The sequence below is a fragment of the Apium graveolens genome, chromosome 2 (genome assembly GCF_009905375.1).
Source record: "Apium graveolens cultivar Ventura chromosome 2, ASM990537v1, whole genome shotgun sequence".
NCBI lineage: Eukaryota > Viridiplantae > Streptophyta > Magnoliopsida > Apiales > Apiaceae > Apium > Apium graveolens.
The window spans coordinates 56,607,106-56,618,864 of NC_133648.1; the positions used below are offsets into that span (position 1 = coordinate 56,607,106).

At 34.6% G+C, this 11,759-nt stretch overlaps 1 protein-coding gene across 1 annotated transcript; it reads right to left on the reverse strand.

Moving 5' to 3' along the window:
* Positions 1-3,700: 3,700 nt before the first annotated feature.
* Positions 3,701-4,600, reverse strand: LOC141689848 (uncharacterized). The gene has a single exon (XM_074494341.1). It carries the CDS (start codon positions 4,598-4,600, stop codon positions 3,701-3,703), a length of 900 nt encoding a protein of 299 aa, XP_074350442.1.
* Between the last annotated feature and the right edge of the window lie 7,159 nt (positions 4,601-11,759).

Genomic DNA, 11,759 nt, shown 5'->3' on the forward strand with positions numbered 1-11,759 from the left:
TCACCTTTATCATCTCCATACCCTAAGCCCTCTTTTCAGTTTCCACTACTTAATATATCCTAAGTTGTTCTTCCAGAGTTAGTCCAAGTTCTGATGATCTCTCTTTCCTTTTCTAAATCAGTTTTTAGAGATTCATTCAATTTTAGTACTTCATCTCTAACATACAAAGCCTCATCTCTTTCTTTCTTAGTTTGATGGAGAAAAACTAACTCCTTTTATAAATAGTCATTTCTGTTTTTAAAAGCAAGATTTTCAGATGTTAATCTTTCACATGTTAAAGTCTGATCTCTATAACTGATGAACATGGTTTTAAAATATAATCTCAACTCAGTAATATCATCAGTATGAAAAGCATAAGTTGTTTGAGGTACCTTCAATTCAGCAGTTTCAGTACTGCTATCAGCATTTGCCATCAAGGCATAGTTCACCTCATCTTCCGAATCTGAAGTGTCTGTCCAGCTTTTCTTCTTTATGAAAAGTGCCTTGCCTTTGTCACTTTTTCCTTTCTTGCAGTCAGGAGATATGTGGCCTCTTTCACCACAATTGTAACATTTGACATTTGAGTTGTCTCCTCTGTCAGACTTTCCTCCTTTGCCTTCAGACTTTCTGAACCCTTTCTTATCAGAACTTCCACATTTCCTGGAAAACTTCTTGCCCTTTCTGAATTTCCTGTAGGCTATCTTTGTGATACCCTTCACCATAAGAGCATACATTTGCATCATCTCTGCATCAACATCCATTTCAGGTAAACTTTCAGTTTCTGAATCATCATCATCAGAATATGATGACTCTGAATCAGACTTTATGATAAGAGCCTTTCCTTTTCCCCTCTTTGAGGCAACCACTTTAGGAGATTCCTCCTCAGCTTTAAGAGCAACTGTCCTTGACTTTCTTTCATGCATCTTGCTCCTTTGATCCATCTCAAGTTCATAATTCTTGAGCATACCATAAATTTCATCAAGAGTAGTTTCAGTAAGGTCATAGTTGTCTCTTATGGTAGTAAACTTCAAATCCCAATTTTCAGGAAGAGCTAAAAGGAATTTTAGATTTGAATCTTCAAGATCATATTCCTTGTCCACCAGTGACAAATCATTCAAGAGTTTGGCAAACCTGTCATATAGGTCAGTTAATGACTCATCAACTTTTGAGTTAAAGTGCTCATACTCTTGAGTGAATATAGTCCTCCTGTTCTTTTTTATTACATCAGTTCCCTGGCATCTTGTCTCCAAAGCATCCCATATCTCCTTTGCAGTCTTGCATCCAATTATCCTGTTTGACATGATATTATCAATGGCACTATGCAGCAAATGCCTTACCCTTGTATCCTTGGCAATAGATGAGATATCTTCAGCTGAGTAATCATTTTTCTCCTTTGGTATGAACTTTGCTGGTTGATCAGCAACTGCAAGAGAGAGCTTGGTAGGCTTATATGGTCCTTCATTGATTCTGTCAAGGTACTCTGGATCTGTAGCTTCCAAAAACATAGCCATCTTCACTTTCCATATGGGATACTCAGAAGGTCTCAGTATGGGAACCCTAATAGTCTCATATCGACTGTGGGTTTGATTGTTTTGAGTTTCTTGAGTTTTGGTGGGCTTAGTTGGGGTTTGTGTTTCTTCAGACATGATTGTTTGGATCTTTATTGTATGTTTGTTAACAGAAAAGCTCTGATACCACTTGTTAGGTCACACAACACTGTAGAAGGGGGTTGAATATAGTGTTTATACAATCAAATCAATTTCAACACAAGTATTTAACAAAGATCAAGTATATTCAAATAAACTCTGTTACAATATGAACTGTTGTTCTCTCTTAGTGATGAACAAATATCACTAAGAGTTTCTAGGTTACAATGAATAATGTTTCTTGATAATGATAACACATATAGTATAAACCCTAAGTTGTGTTTATATAGTACATGGTTACAAGATATATTCTAATTGATATGGAATATAATTCTGTCTCCTAAAATATATCAATTAGATATCTTCTACAAGTCTTCTAGTCCTCTAACTGTTCATCCATATCTTCTTTTGTTTTAGTCCAGATCTTCTCCTGTAAATCAGCCGCATTCCTTATCTGAAAGTCTTCCCGCACTTAAGTACTGATATGTATCTTCTGACACCTTAAGTTCTGATATTAAGTTCTGACTTCAGTAAGTTCTGATTTCAGTGAGTCTTGATATGTCCAGTTGTTAAGTTCTGAAAACTAAACACAAATCATATTAGACATGACATCTCAAATATAACTAATATTAATAAACTTCGTAACGGTTTAGGGTTTATATTTTAGAATTTAGGGCCTTTAGGCCCTAAACTCTAGAGACTAAACCCTAATTAAAGTTAGGGTTTAGGGCCGCTAGGCCCGAAACCCTAGGAACCGGTAGTTTTATCCGAATATTTCACCAAAAAATTTATTATTTTAACCATTTAGGGTTCATTAATCCCCTAATTGGGTTTTAGAAAGATATGATCAACTTTAAATTAACAAGTACCGAAATATTAATTTATCTTTTACAATATAAAACTAATATCTTTGGTTGCATAATTAGTTTCTTTATAAGTTGCAAAACTTAAACCAAGTAGTTTGTGATAAAGTGTTTGAGTTGTATTTTATTCGATTTTGACATTTACTATAATATTTTTTCCTCAAATCATTGTTAATGTTAAATATGTTGTTTCAAAAATAGTTGCAAAGTTTATTATTAGTTACATTAAAGGTTTCATAAAAGGTTTTTTTAGATTAGGTTGCATAAGCAGTTTCTATAAGAGTTGCTTTAACAGTTGCTTTAAGAGTTACATATTTATGCATGTAAGGTTGCAAAAGATTGTAAATATAAACATATATCACAAGTCTATATTGAACTGTATCATGACTTATGCTTTGAAAAATATAAATTCACATAACTAAAGTTATTGCACTTTTAATACATATATAAATGATAGTCCAAGCTTATGTCAATTCTTATGTCCAAACAAATTTTTAAAAGTGAACTAATTGTTGTTCATCGGATTTCTGCAAGTCCTCCGATTATGTCCTATTTGGTTGCATTTCCCATATTGCACTCGTGCTTTTCTATTCTTCTCCCAATTAGCTTTACATCTTCTCTTCTTTGGTCTACCGACTTTAATTCTACCTTCTGGAGGATAAACTTTAACTGATTTAATTTATTCTGGTACTTTCCAGTAGTCCTTATTCCCAACAGGGTAAACAGTTTCTTTATAGGTTGCAATCATTATTTCCTTTTTATAATATGGGGAATAATACTCATAAGGATCCATGTTTGCTTGTTTTAAAACAGCAATTGCATGAGAACATGACATATTATCCATTTGGATTCTTAAAAAGTAAATAAAAGAAAAATCAACATCTATATTATAATTTTATGCTTAAAAAAAAGCTTTGAGTTTGTACCTACCTGTTACAGCTGCAAGTTCTTTTACCAAGGTCAACCACATACTTTTTTCCTTATTATGCACTTCAAAGAATATTTCATTTGTTAGATGCACCTAGTAAGTTATTTAAAGGAAATGTTAAATGTACTAATTTATTTAACTAAAAAGCATAGGTTCATATAGTTTACCGTTAAATCCATAGAGTAGTTGTAATTTGTTTTCAACAGCTCTTCATACTTCCTAGTCAAATGTGTTGTTGAAGTTGCTTCATGGCGATTTTTCCAACTCCATTTTTATATTAAACCTCACAAACTTTCCAACATTGTGTAGATTGGTAGCTCTCTTATTGAAGTGATCACAGAATTTAGAGATTCTGCAACATTTGATGTCATGTTTGAATATCTATTATTTGTGGAGTAGACCTTTGCCCATTTTTCATAGCCAATTTCTTGCAAATAGAGTTGCACTCTTTTGTTGACTTTCTCAAGTTCATTCATGTGATAGTTGAATTTTTTGACACTATAGGCATTAGCCGCAGATACAAATTCTTCCTTTATCCTCTTCAAATTTTTCTTGAATTTTGTTTTAATGTTCCCCAGTAGATGAAAGATGCAAAAGGCATTTGGTACTTCAAGGTACACCTTACTGGCTCCTTTAATAATACTTTCATGTCTGTCTGACACGAATAACATGTCTTCCCTTCCTCTGTAACCTTTTCTGAATTTGGTGAAGAACCATTCCCATGACAAATCATTCTCCGAATCCACCACTGCAAAATCAAGTGGTACTATTCTGCCTCCTGCGTCTTGAGTTGCAGCCACCAATAAAGGTCCTCCATATGCTGATTTAAGAAAGGTGCCATCAACCACGACAACTGGTAAACAATAATTCCAACTTTTTATTGATGCGTGCAACGCAATGAACACATACATGAAACAACTATTTGCTGTCAATTGTAGTTCAATTATTGATCCAACATTTGTGTTATGCAACATGAACAAATAAGTATATAATTCAGCATATAAAGCAGTTGCATTTCCTCTCATATTTTCCAGAGCTTTTTCCTTTGATCTCCATGCTTTGTTGTAGTTGACGTTTATATTATGATCATTTTTCATATCACATTTAATATCAGCAACTTTGTAAGTTGTTTTGATATTTGTAAACTTTGATTTATTATATCTGCATGATTGATGTGGTTGCATGTCGCTGTCCTTTAAACCTCACATCAAGAGCACAACTGTGGTTGTTGACAAATCTCCGAATTATGGACTCATTTGTGTTTCCATTCCTTGAAGCACACAACATCCATTTGCAATTGTTGTCAATACATTCAACTAAAAATACTCTTTTGCAAGACTTTTTCACTTTGAACTGGAAATTATTATTGATTGCTTAGTGGTTGAGGACTAGGTTGAAGGTTTCCTTATCTTTATAAATCTGAAACTCTGATATTTGGGGATGGTGTTTGTCTGTGATCACCTCATCTTTCCTTTTAGATATATTTGAGATGTCATGTCTAATCTAATTTGTGATTAGTTTTCAGAACTTAACAACAAGACTTATCAGAACTTACTGAAAATCAGAACTTACTGAAGTCAGAACTTAATATCAGAACTTAAGGCGTCAGAAGATATATATCAGAACTTAAGTGCGGGAAGACTTCAGATAAGGAATGCGGCAGATTTACAGGAGAAGATCTGAACTAAAACAAAAGAAGATATGCATGAAGAGTTAGAGGACTGGAAGACTTGTAGAAGATATCTGATTGATATATTTTAGGAGACAGAATTATATTCCATATCAATTAGAAAATATCTTGTAACTGTATACTATATAAACACAGCTTAGGGTTTACACTATATGTGTTATCATTATCGAGAAGATTGTACATTGTAACCTAGCAGCTCTTAGTAATATTTTTCATCACTGAGAGAGAACAACAGTTCTATTGTAACAGAGTTTATTTGAATATACTTGATCTTTGTTACATACTTGTGTTGAAATCGATTTGATTGTACAAACACTATATTCAACCCCCTTCTATAGTGTTGTGATACCTAACAAGTGGTATCAGAGCTTTACTGTTAACACACATACAGTAAAGATCCAAACAATCAATCATGTCTGAAGAAAACACAAACTCCAACTAAGCCCACCGAAACTCAAGAAACTCAAAACACTCAAACCCACAGTCGATATGAGACTATTAGGGTTCCCATACTGAGAGCATCTGAGTATCCTATATAGAAAGTAAAGATGGCTATGTTTATGGAAGCTATAGATCCAGAATACCTTGACAGAATTAATGAAGGACCATATAAGCCTACCAAGCTCTCTGTTGCAGTTGCTGATCAACCAGCAAAGTCCATACCAAAGGAGAGTGGTAAATACACACCTGAAGATATCTCATCTATTTCCAAGGATACAAGGGTAAGGCATTTGCTGCATAGTGCAATTGATAATGTCATGTCAAACAGGGTAATTGGATGCAAGACTGCAAAGAAGATATGGGATGCTTTGGAGACAAGATGCCAGGGAACTGATGCAATCAAAAAGAACAGGAGAACTATACTCACTCAAGAGTATGAGCACTTTGACTTAAAAGCTGACGAGTTATTAACTGATTTATATGACAGGTTTGCCAAACTCTTGAATGATCTGTCACTGGTGGACAAGAAATATGATCTTGAAGATTCAAATCTAAAATTCCTTTTAGCTCTTCCTGAAAATTGGGATTTGAAGTCTACTACCATAAGAGACAACTATGACCTTACTGAAACTACTTTTGATGAAATTTATGATATGCTCAAGACTCATGAACTTGAGATGGATCAAAGGAGCAAGAGCCATGGAAGAAAGTCAAGGACAGTTGCTCTTAAAGCTAAGGAGTAATCTCCTAAAGTGGTTGTCTCAAAGAGGGGCAAAGGAAAGGCTCTCATCATAAAGTCTAATTTAGAATCATCAAATCCTGATGATGATGATTCAGAAACTGAAAGTTTATCTGAAGGTGATGTTGATGCTGAGATGATGCAACTGTGTGCTCTTATGGTGAAGGGTATCATAAAGATAGCCTACAAGAAATTCAGAAAGGGCTAGAAGTTTTCCAGGAAAGGTGGAAGTTCTGATAAGAAAGGGTTCAGAAAGTCTGAAGGAAAAGGAGGAAAGTCTGACAGAGGAGACAACTCAAATGTCAAATGCTACAATTGTGGTGAAAGAGGCCACATATCTCCTGACTAAAAGAAAGGAAAAAGTGATAAAGGCAAGGCACTTGTCACAAAGAAGAAAAGCTAGACATACACTTTAGATTCTGAAGATGAGGTGAACTATGCCTTGATGGCAAATGCTGATAACAGTACTGACACTGCTGAATTGAAGGTACCTCAAACAACCTTTGCTTTTCATACTGATGATATTACTGAGTTGAGATTATACCTTAAAATTATGTTCATTAGTTTTAGAGATCAGACTTTAACATGTGAAAGATTAACATCTGAAAGTCTTGCTCTTAAAAACAGGAATGACTATTTAGAAAAGGAGTTAGTTTTTTCCATCAAACTAAGAAAGAAAGAGATGAGGCTTTTTATGTTAAAGATGAAGTGCTAAAATTAAGTGAATCTCTAAAAACTGATTTAGAAAAGGAAAGAGAGATCATCAGAACTTGGACTAACTCTGGCAGAACAACTCAGAATTTACTAAGTAGTGGAAACTGGAAAGAGGGCTTAGGTTATGGAGATGAAAAAAGTGAGAAAGGAACTGTGCAAATTGAGCCAATTATTGTTAAACAGACTGCTAAGCCAAAGGTAAATCTTGTTAATTTGTAGCAAAAAGTGTTGTGTCTGATTCTGAAAAGATGAAAGATTCTAAGAGAGAAGTAAAAGAAAAGTCAACTTCTGACAAATTAAAACAGGATAAACCAGCTGAAGTAAACATAGGCTTAATGACGAAGAAGCAGCTTAAGCATAAGCTGAAAGAGATAAGAAATGTGAACAAGGTAAAGGAAGCTGCGAAAAATAGGAATGGAAAGGAAGGTGTGAATAAAAGCAATAATTATATTCCAGTTCCTAATGCTCCTAGAAAGAAATGTTATAAATATGGAAACTCTAACCATCTTGCTTCTTTTTGCAGGAAAAATAAAGATATAAACTCTTTACTTCCTAAATCAAGAGTTAAGAGTCAGTCTCTTAGGTTTAAACCACAAAATCCTTGGTTTCATTGTGGTAGTTTATGGCATTCCATTTATACTTGTAAGGAATATCATAGTTTGTACTATGATTATTATCAAATAAAACCTTCTTTGAAGAAAGTTAGTGTAATTCCTTCTAGTGTAAATTCTGATGCAAAGTCTAATATAAAGTCTGATAAACAGCATGTTAGCATAAACTCTGAAATTAAATCCGCTGCAAATGCTAACAAACTTAAAAAGGCCAAAGGATCCAAGCAAATCTGGTTCCTTAAAACTAACCAATAGTGGTCTTTGTGATTGCAGGGCAACAGGAAAAACATCCTAGTTCTAGACAGTCGATGTTCAGGACATATGACTGGAAATAAAGCCCTGCTATCAGACTTTATGGAGAAAGCTGGCCCGGGAGTTTCTTATGGAGATGGCAACATGGGAAAAACTCTGGGATATGGAAATATCAACCTTGGGAATGTCATCATTGAATTAGTAGCTCTTGTCTCAGGATTTAAACACAATCTGCTAAGTGTGAGTCAAATCTGTGACAAAGGTTATCATGTGGATTTCTTTGAAGAACACTGTGAAGTTGTAAGTAATTCTACAGGCAAAGTGGTTCTGAAAGGTTACAGACATGGTAACATATATGAAGTCATACTTTCAACAAATTCTGATGGTTCTGCAATATGTCTATTGAGTAGAGCATCAATTAAGAAAGCTGGAATTGGCACAAGAGACTCTCTCATTTAAATTTCAACAACATAAATGAGCTAGTAAAGAAAGATCTTTTGAGAGGACTTCCAAAATCAGTATTTGCTCTTGATGGCCTTTGTGATTCATGTCAAAAGGCAAACAAAGAAAATCTTCATTCAAGAGCAAAACTGAATCCTCAATTCTTGAGCCTTATCACTTACTGCATGTTGATCTATTCGGTCCAGTTAATGTCATGTCTATTGCAAAGAAGAAATATGCTAAGGTTATAGTGGATGAGTTCACAAGATACACTTGGGTGTATTTCTTGCACAAGAAGAATGAAACTGCATCTACTCTAACTGATCATGTCAGACAGCTGAATAAGTTGGTCAAAGATTCTCTTAAAATCATAAAAAGTGATAATGGCATTGAGTTCAAGAATTCAATCATGGAAGAGTTCTGCAAAGAGCATGGAATAAAGCAGGAATTTTCTGCACCTGGAACTCCACAGCAAAATGGAGTTGTAGAAAGAAAGAACATGACTCTCATTGAAGCTGCACGAACTATGCTTGATGAAGCAAAGCTACCAACCTACTTTTGGGTTGAAGCTGTGCAGACTGCTTGTTTTACACAGAATGCTACACTCATAAACAAGCATGGAAAAACACCATATGCGATGGTGAAGAAAAAGAAGCAAAATATGAAATACTTTCATGTATTTGGATGAAAGTGTTTTGTTCTTAAGACTCATCCTGAATAGCTGTCAAAATTTGATCTAAAAGCTGATGAAGGAATTTTTGTTGGATATCCACTTTCCACAAAAGCCTTCAGAGTCTACAATTTAAGAATAAGGTTTGTCATAAAATCTGTCAATGTCTCCTTTGATGATAAAAAGATTACTGGACTTGAAGACTTTAATGATCATAATCAGCTGAGATTTGAAAATGGAGATTTAAATTTTAATTCTGTAAATTCTTATAATTTAAATCCTGATCCTGTAAGTTCTGACGGGTTAAATTCTGATGTCATTGAAACTATGGTAACTACTCAAAGGGAAATTGCACCTATTCAGGGGGAGCAAGCTGGAGATCCTACCACAACTCAAGACTCTCAAAAAGCATCAGAACCGGCCACTGGCTCTTCAAGTTATGATTCATCAAGTTCTGATGAGCCAAATTCTGATAATTCTGGAAACTCTGAATCTTCAAATCCTGAAGGATCCAACTCAAATTCTGAAGTCTCAGAGAGCATAATTACAGGGGGAGCATCAGAAAATGCTGATGGAGATAGCATGGATCATGGGGGAGGATCCATTTCTAGAGAACAACTTCCAACTGTAAGGAAGTGGACTAAAGCACATACACCTGACTTAATAATTGGAGATCCTAAAGCAGGTGTCAGAACTAGAACTACAACATCAAATGAATGTCTCTATCATTCCTTTCTATCTCAGACTGAACCAAAAAAAGTGGAAGAATTTCTTCAAAATGCTGATTGAATGCAAGTAATGCAGGAAGAGTTAAATGAATTTGAAAGAAATAAAGTCTGGACCCTAGTGCCAAGACCAAAGAACAGATCAATTTTAGGCACAAAATGGGTGTTCAGAAATAAAACTGACAGTGATGGCATAATTACAAGAAACAAAGCAAGGCTGGTTGCTAAAGGCTACTATCAACAGGAGGGTATTGATTATGATGAAACATATGCACCAGTTGCTATATTGGAAGCCATAAGAATCTTTTTGGCTTATGCTGCTCACAAGAAGTTTAAAGTCTTTTAAATGGATGTGAAAAGTGCTTTTCTCAATGGAGAATTGGAAGAAGAGGTATATGTTGAACAATCTCCAGGATTTGTAGATCCAAAATTTCATAATCATGTCTACAGACTTGACAAAGTACTTTATGGCCTTAAGCAAGCTCCAAGAGCATGGTATGAGACTTTAGATCAATTTCTTCTGGAAAGTGGTTTTCACATAGGCACAATTGATAAAACACTGTTCTTCCTCAACCATGGAAAACACTTACTTTTGGTACATATATATGTTGATGATATCATCTTTGGTTCTACAAATGGCAAACTCTATGAAAGGTTTGCAAAGCTAATACAGTCAAGATATCAAATGAGTATGATGGGAGATCTTAGCTATTTTCTGGGACTTCAAGTCAAGCAAAATGAAGAAAGTACTTTCATTAATCAATCCAGTACTTTCATTAATCAATCCAAGTACACCATAAATTTACTCAAGAAATTTGGAATGCAAGATAGTTCAACTGCATCCACTCCCATGGCCCCTGCAACCAAGTTAGATAAAGATACTTGAGCATCGGTAGATATTACTAACTACAGAGGTATGATTGGCTCATTACACTATTTAACTGCAAGTAGACCTGATATCATGTATGCTACCTGTCTTTGTGCAAGATTTCAGGCTGATCCAAGAGAACCTCATCTAATAGCTGTGAAAAGAATTTTCAAGTACCTCAAGGGTACAGCTAATCTAGGATTGTGGTATCCTAGAGAATCAGATTTTAAGCTAATAGGTTACTCAGATGCAGATTTTGCAGGATGCAAAATAGACAGAAAAAGCACTAGTGGAAGCTGCCAATTTCTTGGAGGCAGATTGGTTTCTTGGTTTAGCAAGAAATATAAATCAATTTCCACATCAACTGCAGAAGCAGAATATATTGTTGCAGGAAGCTGTTGTGCACAGATTCTTTGGATGAAGAATCAATTACTGGACTATGGGTTAGAATTTTCTAAAATACCTATTTACTGTGATAATCAAAGTGCTATTGCTATGACAGGTAATCCAGTTCAACACTTAATGACAAAGCACATCAGCATAAGGTACCATTTCATAAGGGAATATATGATGGAAGGTACAGTGGAATTGTATTTTGTTCCAATAGGTCAACAACTAGCAGATATCTTCACAAAACTAGTATGTAAAGCTACTTTTACAAGACTGGTTAATGAACTTGGAATGGTTTCAGGTTCTTTCTCAAAATCTGCTTAGTTTTTGTTCTCATGCATCATACTTTATGATCAGTGTTTACAGATTGTCTTATCTCTGTGTAATTGTGCTTAAATTTTTATATAATATTAAATGATGATTGTTATCTGATGTGGATCTTTAAACTCTGATAGTGTTTTGAATGATCTGTGACTATTCAATCCAATGAGGATTACTGTGCTAGATGTTGACCTAGTAGTCTTTAACATACTATAAATCACATGTTTGAATTAGTTGTTTATATGGAAACTTGTTAACACAAGCAAATTCTGATTTTGAGCTTAGTCAAGTTTACTTTGTATATCTTATTACTAAGTCACAAACTAGATTATTGCTTCTTATCTATTAGATTCTAATGTCAGTAAATCTTAAGGATGGACTAAATACTGATAGCCTCACTTATCAAAAGAAAATAAAAGAAAAGAAAATAAAAGTCAGGTACTCCTTTGAGATCAAGAGTAAATATGTGGAAGGGAAGACC